At 50.3% G+C, this 17,938-nt stretch overlaps 1 protein-coding gene across 1 annotated transcript in view; it reads right to left on the reverse strand.

Annotated features, from left to right (window-relative positions):
• Nucleotides 1–17,938, reverse strand: part of COL13A1 (collagen type XIII alpha 1 chain) — a 156,625-nt gene that overhangs the window by 93,586 nt on the left and 45,101 nt on the right. The window contains exon 3 of the mRNA XM_063102132.1: nucleotides 7,133–7,140. Coding sequence (XP_062958202.1) covers nucleotides 7,133–7,140 — 8 coding nt within the window. The remainder of the gene's footprint in view (nucleotides 1–7,132; nucleotides 7,141–17,938) is intronic.

The raw sequence follows: 17,938 nt of genomic DNA on the forward strand, positions 1-17,938 counted from the left end.
TGTTTGGCAAGTGCCTGGGGATGGGCAGGGGTGGCGGGATGGGGGGGGGCTCAGATGCCTCACCTGGCACTTCTGGGCAGCTCTGCTCTGCAGAGACACGGAGGGTATGCCTGGGTAGCAGCCTGGCTGTGTTGCCTCCTCAGCAGCTGTTCCCCCTTCTCCCTTCCCAATGGAACCCCGATTTTATTATGCTTGCCACTCATTCTCCATATAGCCCAGTTTGTCCTGGGAAACACCCAGGCTAAGAATGGGTCCTGTTAAGTGCCTGGGGCCAGCAAAACTTGTGAAGATGCTTCTGGTGGGAATCGTTCTGTGCAGGCAGAGGAGGAAGCCCATGGTGAGGACACTGAAGGACAAGAGATCCCATCCCATGACTGCAGGTCTGACCACCCCAGATCCTCTGTAACTGGGAAAGCAGTCCTGAGGCCTGGGAAGTGGCTGCAGGAGGCCACAAGCAGGGAGGAGGAGATCTGGCTGCAGAGCCTTGCCAGGGAGATGGGGGGCGATGCCCAGCCCCTGGCAGGATGGGCAGCACTCTCCTCCCCAACCCAAGGACATCAACCGGCCTCCCACACCCAGCTGTCATTTGGGAGAATGAAAGCGTCCTGAACCCTGAGGGAGCCTGGATGGCGGCAAAGGATTAAATAGGAGGTGGCTGAGTTCCTCGGAATCACGTTTCTCACCCTCAGCAGACAGCAGGGGCTTGAAAGGAAAGCTGAGCACGGAGTCAGAAGGGCCAAGAAAACCACCTTTTTGCCCACTTGAGTGTGCTCCCTTCGGGCCCACTTCCCAAGGGCTTCTCATAAACATCCACCCAACACCAGCTCTGGGTGAGGTGCTGTGCCCGGTGCTGTGAGAGTCTGCCCTGTCCTTGGGGCTTCTTCTCTAGCTCGGGACCTCCCCTACCCCCTGAGTCCCCTGACACCCTGCTCTTAGGCTGGAGGCTCTGGTAGCTACTCCCTCGAGTAGGGCTCATCTGCTGTTCACCCACCCACGGCTCCCAGCACACCTCCCAGACTGCGGCCCTCACACTGCCTCCCCTGGTGCAGGCCCCCGACCCCGACTGCCATCCTCATGAGAGCTGGGTTTGCTGCTGGTCCTGGGTGATGCTGACCTCTCTTCCTCCGCCCACGCTGGCCCCACTCCCACACTGAGCTCCTGCCTGGGTGCTGGGCTGGGCCTGCCCTGTCCTCATGCAGCCCTCTGCCTTCTCAACCTCCGTTTTACCTTTTCTCTCCTGAGCCACACATCAACCCTGAAAGTTTGGAGCAGGAGTCAGCAGCCTCATTTATGGTGAGGAACTGAGATGCGTAAAGGCAGAGGGCTGTCCAGAACCTCCCGGAGGATTCCCAGCCATTGCCAATCTCCTCCTCTGGCTTCTGCCCTCTGAGCTGCTCCCCTGCCTGTGGACCTAGGCCCAGTGACCAGCGACTGGACTGTGAGGGACCAGTGGTCTTAACAAGACCTCAGACTGCCAGGCCCAGCCCTTGAGTCCCAAGCCAGGGTTTTCTTTCTTCCGTTGGGCTGTCCCTCGGGTCCCGCAGGAGGACAAGCCCTGAGCACAAGATCTCTGACCCAGGACTTCTTCCTGACACCGGATCTTGCCACCATATCCGATGTTCCTGCGCAAGGCCCTGCTTGGGGAAGCTTCATAGCTCTGCTGGCAGGGCCCCCCAGGCGACTGCTGGAGGAGGGGAGAGGGGACCAGCAAAGGGTCACAGCCCTGGTCAGACCACACCGCACGTTACCCCTCAGAGGCCTGGGAGAGGATGCAGTCTTCCTAGGTCTTGTTTTGACAACCAGGCCCGTGTCTCCCAAGGATGGGCTTTTGTGTTTTAAAGTCACATTTGTTAATAACCCATTATGGGCTGGCGTCATCCTGAGTTTTTTCTCTCACCATGGTCACAGACACTGATATCCACTGAGCACTCACTAACCTCCAACAAGGGCCAAGAGGTAACACTACTGTTATCCATTCCTACCAGATGAGGAAACTGAGGCACAGAGAGGTCAAGTTTCTGGCCCCCGGCCACACAACTGGCACCCAGGCATGCCCTTAGCCCCAAAGGTGTGCATTACCTCACTGCCCTGACAGGCAGGTTCAGTACTGTTATTACCCCATCTTGCAGATGGACTCTTGCTGTGCAGAGAAGTTAAGTAATTTTCCCAAGGTCACTCAGCTGGCAGGTGGTAGAGTTGACATTTGGAATCAGCTACACCCTATCACTTTCCTTAACCCCTACATTTATTGCTTCAGCTGTGAAAGCAAATTAAGAGTCAACGGACTCAGGTGATGGGGGAGATGATTAGACTGCTGAGGAGGAAAATCTGCAAGAAGTCCTTTCAAGTCCCTTTGAGGACCATGTGGCCTTATCCAGGCTAACTTCGGAGCAGTCTCATCTCTCTCCCAAAGTTGGCTCCCAGTGACCCCCACCCCAAAGTTGGCTCCCAGTGACCCCCCACTGAGGAGTGACTGCTAACCCCATCCAGACACTGCCAGTCTGAGGAAGAACCATAACCAACCACGTGCACAGATAGTCTCGTGGTTTCATCGTTCCTGCCTTTATTTAGAAGTAATGGAACTGGGCTTCTGCCCAGAATTGTGAACAAGAGCATATAGGCTTTGGAGCCAAACAGCCACAGGTTCAAATCTCGATGTTGCTGCTTACTAGCTATGAGACCTTGGGCAAGGTGCTTAATCTCTCTGAGTTCCAGTGTCCTCAGTAAAATGGGGGTAATAATATATCCACCTCGCTGGATTAGGAAAAGAAATTGATAATGCCGTACCCCACAGATATGTACAATCAATTACGTTTCAATAAATTAAATAAATAAACAAATAAGAAAAGTGAATGACAGAATACAAGTCAAGTGTTTAGCACCATTCCTGGCTTAGAGTAAGCACTCAATAAATGATAGCTGCAATTATTCTGGTTATAAAGTCAGAGATAATGATGTCTAATCCCAAACGTATATACCTTCCTCTGTGTTCTGTCCAGAAAAATGGCTAACACTTAGAGAGCTCCTCCCATGTGCCAGGGGCTTTACGGATATTACTATATTTAACCCTTACAAGCCTTATACAATGGACCCCATTGTTACCCTCATTTTACACATGAGAAAACTGAGGCACAGAGAGGCGGCCTCTTCTGCCTGGCATCACAAGCTGGCGAGGGCAGGCTGACTCCAGGACCCAGGCCATTAAACATCCTGCTGCACTGCTTCTCAGATGAGCCCCCAAACCCTGGGAAGAAAAACAGGCAGGGTTCAGAGTGAGCTGAAATCAACAGAGCAGGATGGATGGGGCTGGGTGGCCATTTGAAGAAAACAGTACAGATTAGTCACCAGCTTTGTGCTGGTGGGACAAACTGTGCACTTTCTGGTTTCCTTGGGCCCCTGACACTTCTAGGTTAGGTCAGAATCAGAAGTCCTGAGTGAGGAAATCTCAGAGGTAGGTCTTGCTGGCGGAGATTACAGGCTCAATTCTGCAGATTCAGGCCAAGGGCAGGCATTGTTCTCAGGCTGAACAGTTTCCTGGCACAGCCTCCGGTGCGGGGCGAAGAGGCTGGGCTGCTGCACACAGATGGGAGTGGTCGGCCCAGGGAAGGGGGAAAGGTTCTCTATCAAGTCGCCCCTTGTGTGGTCAAGCTGAAAATCAATCAGGGTCAGGGCTTGCCCATCTGACTCTCCTGGCTCTGACCCCTCAACTCGTCTTTCAACAAGGATCTATAGTCTCAGGGTTTCTGAACTTGAACTTGTTACCCTTGACAGAATCTCCAAGAAGCAGTGAGATACTCCTACATGACCTGGACATATCTTCCCAAGAGAAGTGACTTCCTGCCCCACCCCCAACCCCTCACCTCGGATCCTTCCCAGGAAGTTAGCAGTTGTAAGTTGTGCTCTCTTTTCCACATCCAAAAGGCACAGACTGTTCTCCAGCAAAGGTCACAGTATGCACACCGCAGGTCCACACCACCTCCTCCAGGCAGTTGGCTTTGACTTACTACAATCCCACGATACCAACATATTCACTTAATCATTATTCTTGTTTCTACGTGAGGATGTAAATTCCATGTTTTTCTACCTTGTCTTTTCTGTTAGACTGTAAGATATAAGATGGGTACAGTCATTAATTCTTTAGTTGCTACTCCAAGAGGAGTCGAGAGAGATTGGGTGCTTCAAACCCTAGGGCTTACAAGCCTCCAGGAAGGTAATATAAATGAATGAAGCTGGCCAGGTGTGGTACAATAGAGAGTGGTGGAGACTGTGACAAAGTGCTAAGGGCATGCCTGTGTGCCTAAAATGGATTGACTGCCCCTCAGCTGCAACCCAGTACTGCCAGATTGGGATGCAGATACCTTATTACCAGATCTTGAAAATATTCAAGAAAGCCAAAATTCTAATATTTTGTGCAGTATCTTCTGATTTTGCATTTCTCCTGATTTCTGGCATTTACTTATTGTTAAAACAATACATAATGTTGATATTAATTCAAGAACATTCAGAAACCACTCCACAAGCCAAGCAAAGCTGTGAGGGAGCTGGATTTGGTCCTCAAGCTGCTGATGCACAGTACATAATCTCTGGTAGACCTTCCAGGCTTGAACTGTTGCAATTCCACAGCCCAGAACTTCTGGCCCTGAGTGTGTGCCCAGTAAATCTTTGCTGAATATGTGAATGAGTAATTAAGTGAATGGATGAATGGGTGGGCCCACTGGCTATCACCTGAACTAAAGAGCTATGAAGGAACAATATCATCACAGGGTTTGGAAACTGAGCTTGTGTTCCAGAGTTAGCTTTAACCAAGGGTGGACTTGTTCTGTTATGCCACTTTCAAGTGCATTTGCATCTCCCCCCCACCCCCCACCTGCCTTCTACTAGGTGTGGAAGCCCAGAGCTGAAAATAAGCACTGAACAAGTCTCAAGCCCCAGGATGGCAGGTGACTTAGAAGGCTGAGTTTTCCTCAGGACTGGGAGAAAAGCAGGATTATGTTGAGCACTGATAGGGCCTAATTAATAATTAGTAAAGTACTTAGTTGCCTCTGGGTACCTATTTTCCTTAAATCATACATTAAATTGTACAATTAGAAATACATACTGTGATTAGTAATTAACAAATATTAATACCCGGTTATGATACAGAGTGTTTTAACTCATAACAGCATAATCAAGTGAGATATCATTTTGTCTCTGTCTCTCAGTTAATCGTGTCTCAAGCAGCTATGTTATTTGCCCACGAGGCCATGGTCAATGCATGCATATGTGACTGTGGGCCAGGGAGGCATAAGCAATACACAGCCTCATGGCATCAGCCTGTCAGCCCCTGTGGGCCTTCTACCACGCCACCCACCTGAACAGCAACACCACGCTGCTAATCCTCACCAGTGACCAAGATAACAGCTACTCTGAGCTTAACCTCTACCGTGCACCAGCAGTAGACTGGGCACTTTCAATTCACTATGTCTAATCTTCACGACTCAACTTAACTGCAAGTATTCTAACTTACAGATGAGAACACCCAGGCTCCACAGGTTACACAGATGGCCCAAGACCAAGTAGCTAATAAATGATGGGGCTGGGATTCTTGCCAACACAGTCCATGAGACTGCAAAGTCCATCCTCTTTCCACACCAGCACACCGCCTGGAGAACTGGGAGCCTCCCTGCTTCCTTAGACACAGGACAAAGCTGTACAGTACCCAAGATTCTCCAGGGAAGCACTGGCAGGGTTGAGATGAAAGCTCAGATGTCAGAGCCCTGCCTTTAGTACAAGACAACTCTGGGACAACAAGTACCTGGGACGTGTACCACTACTCCTGTATCCAGGCCCATGGCAGATGTAACCAATCTATTTCAGTGCTGTTGCTTATACTTTTGACAACCACAACCCATCAGTCAGAGCTGATACCTGTGAGGAAACGTATTTGCCATTCTAGGCCAGGATCTTAGAACAAATGCAAGTGAAAGAATTATCATAATGAGGAGGTAGAACCTCTAACCAGAGTCTGGTGGCGGAGCAGAGACAGAAACCACTACTTTTTGAACTGAAAGGGCCTTAGCTTGGAAGAAAGGGTAGAAGGGAAATAAAAGGATGTAGTGAGGCCGTGTAGTCTCACACTCCAGACCAGACGGGCTGGGGGCGGGGTGGGGTTGCACAGCTAGCTGTGTGGCCTCACTTGTACGTGTTGCGGGCATGGGGTGCTGGGGTGACCAAGAAGCCGAGGAAGCGAATGCATCTGAGCTGAGAATAGTGAAACATGTTGCATCTTACATTTGGCTTTGCTTTTTTTTTTTCCAAATTGGTTTGTTTTTCTGACATTTATTTATTGTTAAAACAGCTCTTTAAGAACATTAAAGGACATTTTGTGAAAGAAAAGCATCATCGCTAACCCCCCACCGCCCTGCTCTCACACAACTGTTTCCGTTTTCTCTTCACCCCTCTGATCCTCGTCCACGTGCATACCTGTGTTCTCAGGGCAGAAATCAGAGTGCACGTAGCATGGCCCGCTGCTTCTTTCATTGAACATGACAAGGTAAACACCTTCCCATGTTTGTGCAGCCTTCAGAACTACATTTTTAAAAATGACTGCACAATATACCATGATTTACCTATTCATGGGTTACCAGATCTTGAAGAGTCTATATTTTTTATATTCTATGCTGCAATGAATATCTTTGTGCATAGAGCACTTTTCTCTTGATAAATTATTTTCTTAGCCTAAGGCAGCGGGGCTACCACGACAATATGCAACCTTTGTATGAACATCATTATGGCTTTTTGCACTGGCTTTTAACTTCACCTGTAGAAACTCTTGGGAGTTTTTAGAGCACTGTACTTCACTGTATCCTACAGTAATCCAGGGAGGGCTCATGCATTCCACTACAAGGACGAAGAATCCGAGATCTGAGGCTAGAAGGTTAGAAGCTTACTCCAGATCACCCAGCAGAAAACAGGCCTCATCAGAACTGGCAGTTGTGTTTCAGGCTTTTTGTCCAAAGCTCTTTCACACCTGAAAGCCATGGGTGTGGGGGTGGGGCTGTGGGGTGTGTGTGAGCACGGTCCGCAGGAATGGGGAAGGTAGCATCAAGCCTCTCTGGTGGCTTCCCTGCCTCACGGAATGTCCTTTCCCAACAGGAGGCCCTGCCTTTTTAATTAAGAGAAGATGCTGTTTAGAGGGGCTGGGGGCACCCCTGGAGACCAGGCTGTTTATCAGGTGCTGATTAGTAAGAAGGAGCTCAGGACAGAGATCTCTGGCTGCACATAGCCTCCTCAGGCCCCTGCAGCTGCACAGCCCCAGGCAAGGGCTCTGGTGGGGAGGGCAGGTGGGTGTGGGAGCTCTCTGCAGAGGAAAAGGCTGGGTGGTCTCCAGAGCTCTGGGCCCTTTCTGCCGAGGCACTGGGAAAGCACAGTAAACACAGGCCCAGCAGCCCAGCCCCAGCCGGGCAGGGGGTCCTTGTACACTGCCTAGTCCCCTCTTCTCCCTGCCCAGCCCACTGGGGTCTCCCAGAAGGGGGTGGGTATGACTGCAGGCACCGCTCCTGTTCTTGCCCCTAGCCCATTCCAGCCTGGGCTTCTGTATTAGTCTGTTTCTGTTGCTTATAACAGAATACCTGAGACTGGGTAACATATAAAGAAAAGAGGTTTATTTGGTTCACAGTTCTGGGACAGCTGCATCTGGTGCGGACCTCAGGTTGCTTCTACTCATGGCAGAAAATGGCAGGCAGCTGGTGGGTGCAAAATCACATGGTGAGAGGGAGCAAGAGAGAGAGAGGGGGGAGGTGCCAGGCTCCTTTTAACAACCAGCTCTCGTGGGAACTAATAGAGTGAAAATTCACTCACATACACCTCCCCAAGGGATGGCATTAATCTGCTCATGAGGGATCCACACCCATGACCCAAACATCTCCCAACACTGCCACATTAGGGATCAGACTTCAATATGAGCTTTTGGGGTGGGGGTGGGGAGAAACATATCCAAACTATATCAGCTTCCATGGGGCTGCAGTGCTGGTGCCCACCCCCAGGGCCAGAGGCTTCCTGGGCCCACGCCAGCCCGGCCTCGCCACCCACCTGAGTCAATGGTTACTTACTGAACCCTGGCTTTCTGTGTCTGAAATTGCTCTAAGTTGGTGCTGGGACTACAGAGGTAAAAAAGAGTCCCGGCATGTGACCTTGGGCAAGACAACCTCTGAGCTTCAGTGTTGTCATCTCTAAAATGGTAATAAAGCAGTACCTATCTTATGGGGTTGCTGTAGGAATTAGACAAGATAATATATAATGAAGTGCTTAAACCAGTACGTGACACATAGTAAGTGTCATGTAAATATTAGCTTTTACATTTTCATGATTACCTCTAGATGTGGGTGATAAACAATAAACAGAAATAAATACATGAGAAAAATTCATGCACTAATAACTGCTATGAATAAGTTAAAATATGGTAATACAGTAGTCCCGTCTTGTCCGTGGTTTCACTTTCTGTGGTTTCAGTTACCCGGGGTCAACTGCAGTCTGAAAATTTTAAATGGAAAATTCCAAAAATAAATAATTGATAAGTTTTAAATCACACACCATTCTGAGGATCATGATGAAATCTTGCACTGTCCTGCTCCATCCCACCCGGAACGTGAATCACCCTTTTGTCCAGCATATCCACGCTAAGATGTCACCTGCCTGTTAGTCACTTAGTAGCCACCTTGGTTATCAGATCGACTGTCATGGTATCGCGGTGCTTGTGTTCGAGCAACCTTTATTTTACTTAATAATGGCCCCAAAGCACAGTAGTAGTGATTCTGGCAATTTGGATATATAAAGAGAAGCTGTAAAGTGCTTCCTCTAAGTAAAAGGTGAAAGTTCTCAACTTGATAAGGAAACAAAAAAAATCATATGCTGAGATTGCTAAAATCTATAGTCAGAATGAATCTTCTATCAGTGAAATTGTGAAGAAGGAAATTGTGCTTTTCTGTGGCACCTCAAACCGTGGAAGTCACAGCCACAGTGCATGGCAGGCGCTTAGTTAAGATGGAAAAGGCATTTATTTAATTTGTGGGTAGGAGACATAAACACAAACGTGTTCTGATGATGGAAATCCAGTTCAGTACTATTTGAGGTTTCAGGCATCCTCTGCGGGTCCTGTGATGTACCCCGTTCAGATGAGGCGAGACTGTTGTGTAGTGGAGGGGCTGGAATTTGAGAAAATGCTTTAACTTAGATGGTTGAGGAAAGCCTTTCTGAGGAGGCAACATTGGAGTTAAAACTTAAGTAATTAGAAAGAGCCAGCACGAGAGGATCCAAGGGACGATCATTCCACAGGAACAACAGCAGGTGTAAGGCCGTGAGCTGGGAACAGGCTGTGTGGCTGGGAAACAGGAAAAAGGCCTGTGTGACTGGAGCTGCAATGTCTTATATGGTAGTCACCAGCCACCTGTGGCTATTAAAATTTAAATTAATAAAATAAAATAAAATAAAAAGTTTAATTCACTTCCTCAGTCTCACTGACCATACTTCAAGTGTTCAATAGCTACATGTGGATCATGGCTACTGTGTTAGATAGCGCAGGTATAAAATATTTTCAGTGGAGATGTGGGCCCGAGGGCTCAAGGGCCTAGGCCACGCTCCCGTCCACATCCAAGCAAGCAGCGAAGCGAGCGGAGATGCCCGGGGGTCCTGAGACTGGAGCTGAGGGCCAGTCACACCACAATGCACAACTGGATCTTAGAATATAGGTATCAGCCACGTGTGTTTCTTTGGGGTGTGTGACTTATCCACTCATGCCCTTCACCAAATTTCTGCTTAGATTTTTCTGATTCATTTTTAAGAGTTCTTTTTGCAATAAAAAAAATTCAACTATTAAAAAATAAATAAATAAAATATTTTCATCATTGTAGAAAGTTCTATTAAGCATCTCTGCCCTTGAATTTCGGGAGAAGAAATTGACATGAGATGGAGCAGAAGAGGCGTGCAGAGACCAGACCTCATGCCCCGTGCCATTCTGCACTGCACAGCCTACACTCATTCAGAGTTCCAAACTCAGGGATGTCATGAGTTCATGTGCAAATTCATTTTAAGGAAGTTGACATTTGGTTCTCATCTGCCTTTGCTGTAGTCAAGCATCAAAGTGACATGCTCTCCCTCCACCCCCAGCTCACCCAGAGGGAGTTTTATGGCTCAGTTTCAGCCACCAGTGATTGTCTGTCACAGTCACTACTTTGCCAGGCTCTCTACATATAGCTTTGATGTGCTAACAGCCCCTAATGGGGACAGTGGCTAGTAAATCATCACATGGGGCCCAAGAGATCAACCCAACCCGCTCTCCTGACCTCTGACCTCATTCAGGAGCTGGCTGTGGGTCCATCCCATCCCAGCAGGTGGTGGGCAGAACTGTTCAGGGAAGCTGGAATCTCTAAGCAGTTCACAGTGGTAAGGAGGCCTGGAGAGAGGCCAGGAGCACTGTGACTTCAGTAAGTGGGAAAAACACCCATAACAGTCACTGAGGGATCATGTGCCCCAAAGACAGGTTAAGGCAGCCTGAGAAGACAGCAGGAGACACCGTCTTTGTCACCAGCCCCTGAACACAACAGAAGACAGGCCCCATATGCTAGGAGGGTCAGAAAGTCTTGCAGAATTGCAGTGGGAAGGGAGGGCTGGGGCTGAGATCAAAAGGACATGGGGAAAAAACAGAAACACTATCCTCTCCTTTTACTGAAAATAAATAAAAACAAAAACATGCCATTGTGAGGGAATAGCACTGCAAGTCTCCCCACAGACAGGGCAGAGCCCTGCTGAGCTGGTTCGTGACTGTGGGCCTCCCTGCTGGGGTGGTGGGAAATGCGCTGCCGTGCTGCCTGACCCTCTGCCACGCCAGGCTCGGCGACAGGGTGTCTACGCCAGCCCCCAGCCCCCTCCTGGAGGAAGTGGTAAAGGGGTTCAAGGGGAGGGCAGCCCCACCTGTCTCTGATGGGCAAGAGAATGTCACTGAGGCCTGGAAGTGACCTTCCATTGGTTTAGGGTCAAAAATCTGTTCATTGTAAGCACTGTGATTTAGGAAACTGAAAATTCTAAGACAATTTTAAAGATGGTTTTAATACTTGTCTTTAGGCTTGGCAAAACTGTTAAGAAGATGCCAGTCTACCTGAGCTGGAGGGGAATGTGGAGATGAACTGTCCGCATGGCCTACAGGTCAGTCAAAAAAAGGGGGTCAAGGTACCCCGGGGTCTGATTACACAGGCAGCAGCAGGAAATCCCATGTGGACATCGTCACAGGAGCAAATATGGGCTGGAGGAGTCAGCCCTTGACTGTACAGGTGTCCTCTCTACACAGCACATGACCCTCAAGGAGAAGGTGAGCTGTCTGCTAGAGGGGACTATCCGGGGTGATGGCATGGCCCTCCTTGCCCCCCAGAGGCCCCTCGTGCCAGCTTTTCCTTCTGTGGGGAGTGCTTCGTTCTGTTTTGATAATGGAGGGGCATCCCTTTCTGGTCCCATGAAACATCCTTGTCCACGTGCCTCCAAAAAGACACAGCAGAAGTCTGGGGTGGGGCATGCAGGTGAATCAGACGACAGCCCAGAGGACAGAGACTCAGCCCACAGCCGTGGGCCTGTTTGCTCTCTGGCTGAGTAGCTGCTATTCTTACACTGAGCATTCCTCCCGACACTATCACAAGTTTTCTCAGACATATCCTTTTGGATGAGTTAGGCTCAAATCCCAGCAATTCTCAATGGCTGTGGAGCCCCAGGCAAGCTTCTGGCAATTTCTCTGGGCCTCAGCCTTTTCATTTATAAAATGGAGCTGATGGTATCAGTTTGCAAGATTGTTGTGAGGACAGGATATATACAAGGGTACTTCCAAAAGTTCATGGAAAGATTCGTGTTATCTTCTAATTTTATTTGTCCATGAACTTTTTGAAGTACCTTCGTGTGTGTGTGTGTGTGTGTGTGTGTGTGTGTGTGTGTGTGTGTGTGTGTGTGTGTGTGTGTGTGTGTGTGTGTGTGTGTGTGTGTGTGTGTGTAAGGGTCTTGTACTCAACAAGCACTCAGTAAATGGCAGCTAGCTTCTTATCACTGGGCCACCACGTGGGTTTAGGATGTTTGCTACAGGGTGATTTTAACTAGTTTTGGCCCCTAGCTTGCTCATGCTTATATAGCAACCTCAGCTGTATGGCTTTGTGATACTCGTGTGGCCATCTGGCCCACCTTCTTGGAGACCTCGGTTTGTGTTCTGTCTCCTCCCCCAGAGCCCCTCTGACTCAGCTGGTCCCAGTGGCTTCCCTACCTCCATGACTTGGAGGACTTGAGCAAATGATCGGAGACTTGATCCAGCCCAGAACACCCCCCCTATAGGAACCCAGGCGAGCTGGGCAGAGGAAGGAGGCGGAGCAGAGGCCAGAAGGGCTGCATTTCCTGCCTGTGTTTCAAGCACACTGGGTCTCAAATGGTCTCTCATTCCTTTGGGTCAAGGTCCGGCCCTCGGCAGGAGAGGGACCCCTCCCTCCCTTCCAGTGAGCCAGTCTCATCCCTGTTGAAGACCTCAATGGTGAGAACGGATTGAGCTCTCTCGAAGTTTCTTAGCTAATTTTGTGCGGTCTACCATGCATTTACATGGCACAGATGGGGAGGAGAAAGAGAGTGATTAAGAGCCCCTCCCCTGCTGCCTTGGCAGGAGGCCCCTGTCCCTTCCTCTCAGGGCCCCTAATCCCGCAGCCAGCAAACGCCTGTCCTCCGAAGCTGAGATGCTGCAGAGCTGGAGGCTTATATACAGACCCCATTATTTATTGGGCGGCTTAGGGCCAGGACGAAGTCTGGAGGTCACAGCTACATTCTCTTCTGTCCTGGCTCTTCTCACCTGGGTTGCTAGCAGGGAGGGAAGGAGAAAGGGCAGAAGCGGAGAGGACAGAGAGGGAAGAGAGAGGGGAGGGAATGAATGGAGGAAGGGGCACTCATGTGTTGAGGGCTGACTATGTGCGTAGTCCTGTAAAAGATGTTTGCAGGGGCAACCTCCTTTAACGGATCTCAGTAGGTCACTTTTACTTAATGTGTGTGCATATGTGAGCAGTACTGAAACAGGTGTTTTGGAGACAGAATGGTGTGGTGGTCAACAGCAACAGCTTGGAATGTGGGCCAAACCCCAGCCCTGACTCTTATGGATGACCATGTATACACAGACATGTCATTCCACTTCTCTGAGCCTCCATTTTCTCATCTGTTAAATGGGGATAAGAATTCCTATCTCTGAGGGTTCCGAAGGGGCTGGAGTCAGGCCCTGAGCATGGTGCCTGGCACACCGTAAAGCATTCAATAGATGGTAGCTGGAATGAAGAGGAAGAGGCTAGAAAAGAGAGAGACGATAGAGAGGATGAGAAAATAGAGGATCTAGAAGAGGCATCCGAGCAAGAGAACACCTCTGCTTGTCTCTACCTGGGATCTGAACAGCTTTGGGTTTTCTAGCAGCACCCTGCAGGGGGTGGAGGGGGGGGGCAACTAAAGAGCACCAGGGCTCAGGCTGGGAAGCCCCAGCTAAGAATGATCTACGGGGAATGAGGGGTTCCAAGCAGCTAAGCCTAGGCAGCTGCTGCTTCCACCCCAAATGCCTGCACACAGTTTCACCAGCAGCCACAGCACAGAGGAGGGACCTCCAGGGGAAAACTTTGGTCCTCTGTGAGGATTTGGTTCCTCCTGGGGCTCCCTGCTGAGAATCAAAAAAGCGCCCTGTGTCTTTAAAGAGGCGCCTGCTGGGAGCGCAGGAGGGAGGAAGGTTAAGACGATTAGCTGGTGCTAACAAATTTAGGATGTGGAAGAAGTCTTTTCTTGGCTGTCCATCAAAGGAAGGATTGAATGTCCCTGAGCTTGGAGAGAGCAGAGGGGAGGAAGGGCTGGGGGAGGGGGCAGGAGGGCATAGTGTGCTTACCAGCTGAGCCTACTCACAGACAGGCCTTCCCGGGCACTGGGGGTGTGCGGAGCCAGGCAGCGTGCTGGGCAGCGGTCTGTCCCAGTGCTGGCCTCCCCATCAGCCTGTCTGTCTGTTGCTGCCCCCGCCCCCACCTCAACCCCAGCACCGGTTATGTCCAAGCAGCTGGGCTGAAAAGTGATCCTGGAGGAAGAAGGCGCTTCCTGTTGATTAGGACATTAGCTCCCAACCCCCTCCACTTTGACCAGACCCCCTCCTCACCTAGGCTCCCTGTCCTGGGGCCACCTCCAGCCCCTTGTTACCAAGGGCTGGGCCACTCTTCAATTTGGTTCATCTGTAACCAAGACAGACATGCATGGCCTCCCAGAGAGATCACACACCACAGGCACAAGCCTTCATAAAAGGTTATTTCCGGCACGGACTGGAAGGAGGGAGGGCACGGGAGCCGTGCCATGTCCAGGAATGGTTCATTCAGAACTCCCTGGGCACCGGCTCTGTGCCAGGCCTTGCACCAGGCCCCGGGCAAAGAGATAACAAGGCATTGTCCCTATGTCCGTCTCAGCTCCAGCCCCCAGGAGATCCCTGTCTAGTGGGGGAAAGAGAGAGGGAACAAAAGATATGCCAAAATGAAACATATATACAGCAGTAGTTTTCAGAACTTCATGGGCAAAAGGATTACCTGGACCCCTGATCTAAATACAGATTTCCAGGCCACAGCCTTGGAGATTCTGATGCTATAGGTCTGACCTAGGGCCTGGGCATGGACATTTTAAGCAGAGCAGGTGATTCTGCTGCAGGTTGACGTCAGGGTTGATCTGGAGAAAGACTGAAATGTAGGGAGCAGGGGTAGTGCCAAGAAGGGGTGTAGGGATGGGGTGGGGGGCAGGAACAGCTGAGAGGAGGGCATCGGAAGCTGATTACCGCTGGGGAGGGGCTGAAGGCTTAGGGAGAGGAAGGAGCGAAAGACTGGCGGGTTGGGGGATGCCTTCTCTAGTGTGGCGGGAGCACGGGCAGCGAGAGACTGCATGCGGTAGAAAAAAAGATGGGGCTGAGCTAGAAGGCCTGGTGAGATCTTGGATGCATCCCGGGAGTTTAACGTCTTAAACAAGGGAGGTCTTGATTGGGTTTGCAGTTTGAAAAGATTGTTCTAGCTGCAAAATGGAGAAGGGGTAGAGAGGACCAGGAGGAGGGGGAGAAGTCGTTAGGAGGTTCTGTCAAGAGTCTTGATGATGGCTGACGGTGGGTAGGAGTGAGGCGGTGGCAAGGAGTGGGGAGCAGGGGACAGACATGGAAATGCCATGGAGGCTGAATCCGTAGGGCACAGTGCCTGGTGGACTGAGGGGTGAGGGAGGAGGAAGCATCCATGATGCTTCTCAAATGTCCAGGCATGGGAATGGGCAGAGAGTGGTGCTTCTCCTGGAGGCTGGGGATACAGGAGAATGGGCTGGTTCAGGAGGAAAATGGGGCCTTTGGTTTCGGACCCAGTAACCTGGAGCTCCCTGTGGGCCATCCTAGTGGGGATGGGCAGTGGGCAACTGGACATGTAGATCCAGAACACAGGGAAGAAAAATGGGCTGAAGACAGAGATCTGGCAGATGACAGAACCTAAGTCTATGGCTTTCAAATGTTTGACCGACCTAGTATAAGAAAAGCACAGTCTGGAACACACCCAGAGAGCAAAAACCTTCATGAAACAATAGTTGCCTCACTATATATAACACACTTGATATTTTCTACTTCATTTTTCTTTACCCAATTTCATTTTATTTAAAACAAATGCTGGTTACAACTAATTAAATTGATTTCATGACCTGATAGGTTGTGACCCCAAATTTGAAAAACACCAATCTTCATAGAAACGGGAGACATTAGAGTAAGTGAGGTCACTAAGGAGAGGGTTTAGAATGCGAATGTGGGTTCAAGGAACCCAGACATTTAGAGGACTGGTGGGATATGAGGAGGCAGGCAAGACGACTGAGCAGGAAGCCAGGAGAAAACCCAGCTTGGAAAGTGTCTTGGAAGAGAGGAGGACATTTCAAGAAGGAAGGAGGTCAGTAGAGAGAGGTCACATAACACGAGGCTTGAAGAACACACAGGACCCAGCAGGGCATGGTCTGGTAGACAAAAGACCACCCAAAATCCCAATCCCAAATCAGACTCAGGGAAAGTCAGAACAAGAAGCCTCAGAGGAACTCTGGGCCATGCTACAGATGGGGGAACTGAGTCCCACAGACGTGTGGGGTCTTACCCAAGGATACCTGGGGCTCTCTCTTCTCGCTATCTCAGTCTCCTCACCCCCTGGCCTGGGAGGGGCAGCTAGCCCACCTCTCTGTCACCCTGTCTCCATAGAGCACATGCAGCCTCAGGGTCCTGGGAGAGAGATGCATCCTTATCCTGGCTGATGCTCTGGCCCACTTGGAGCTGGGCAGGACAGGTGCTGAAGTCCAAGTGCCTTTGTTGCCTTAGTTGAGTCACTCAACATGTCTAGAAGGCCTGCTATGTGCTAGGCACCGTGCTGGGCCTAGATGCCAGGAAGACCTAACCTACTCGGGGGTGGAGGTTAGAGACAGCTCGCCTTGGACGAGAGGTGTCATCTAAGACCTGAAGAGTGAGTCGGAGAAAGCCTGGCTATGAGATGGGACAGTCTGTATCAGGAGCCTCAGAAAGAGGCCCTACCACCCACTTCCCACAGATGCTGTGTGACTGAGTGGGCCTGGGGTGCAGAATCAGAGGAACTGTCCTGGGATCCAAATGTTGGGAAGGTGTGGGGACTGGGGACTGGAGGCGCTCTGAACTTCTCCTGCCCACCTGTCTCTCAGCTTGCATTCTCCCCTGTGACAAGCCGTAGAAACTAGAATCTCTTCCCCAGGCAGGTCATAGATACACTCTAGTCTTCCCCGCTGTCTCTCTGTCTTGGAGCTGGACATAAATTCTCTGACCTACCTTGTCTGATTGTAGGTCAGAAGACCCCACTCCAGCAGGGCTTTGTCCCATACTCTGGAGGAATGAATGCTACACAGAGAGGTCAAGAAGAATCTGGACAGACAGGCCTTGCTGGGTTCTGGGAGCATTAGATCGTACTTTTCATGTCCAATCACATTTCTATACAGCTGTGCCTGCTTCATAGAACCTAAGCATAAATATGGACAATTTTCCCTGTATCTTTGGGTCTTTATTCTGAAGGTTCCCGTGTCACATAGAAATATGATATAATAAAATTCGTTATGCCTTTTCTTCATATTAATCTGTGTTTATCAGATGATATTTCAGAGAATCTTCAGGGAATTGAAGGGGGTGACTTCCCTGGGCCCCTACACACCCTTTGACTCCATCTCCTTTTCTCACTCCTAGATTGTGTGTGGGGGGCGTCTAACACCATTGCACCAGCTACAGTGCAGGCCAGTGGTCTCCACAGGAAAGATGGTCTTGCTCCCTGGGCCCCTCTTTCCTGCTGTGACAGTGGGCGCTGGAAGAGATGACCCACACCCTCCAGCGCTGACATCCTACGAGCCACGGTTTCCTTGCAGGAGGCCTTTGGTCCTGGGCTCAGCAGCCAGAGAATATAAACAGTTTACTCTTGCTGCGTTTCTGCAGCCCAGGCAACCAGCAGGATTTAACCTTGCTTGGTCCTGACAACAACTTCCACGTGTGTGGACCTGAGGCGTGTAAATGCCGCTGCTCTGGAGTAAATGCTGCTGTTAAACTACTGCTGTCTGAAACCATCCCACAGCAGGACCCAGCAGGCTTGGGAGGGAGTCTGGAGCAAGACTGAGTGAAGCTGTCCTCTCCCAGCGGGTGCTGGTGCTGACACTGATCCCCGGCAGCCAGCTGGGGTCAGCCTCTGGGCACCCACAGCCCGTCCTGGCTGCTGGAGTCAAGGGTGCAGAGTAGACTACGGCCTCGCGAAGCATGGCTGTGCCAAGTGCCCAGGAAAGCCAGTATTCAAGTCTGTCCCTCATCTTCGGGTAGGGATAATGTTAGTCCCAGAATGAGCGTGGACAGATCAATGCTTTGGGGTGGGGGAGGTCCTTGGAG

Source organism: Cynocephalus volans, chromosome 7 (assembly GCF_027409185.1).
Source record: "Cynocephalus volans isolate mCynVol1 chromosome 7, mCynVol1.pri, whole genome shotgun sequence".
Classification (NCBI taxonomy): Eukaryota; Metazoa; Chordata; class Mammalia; order Dermoptera; family Cynocephalidae; genus Cynocephalus; species Cynocephalus volans.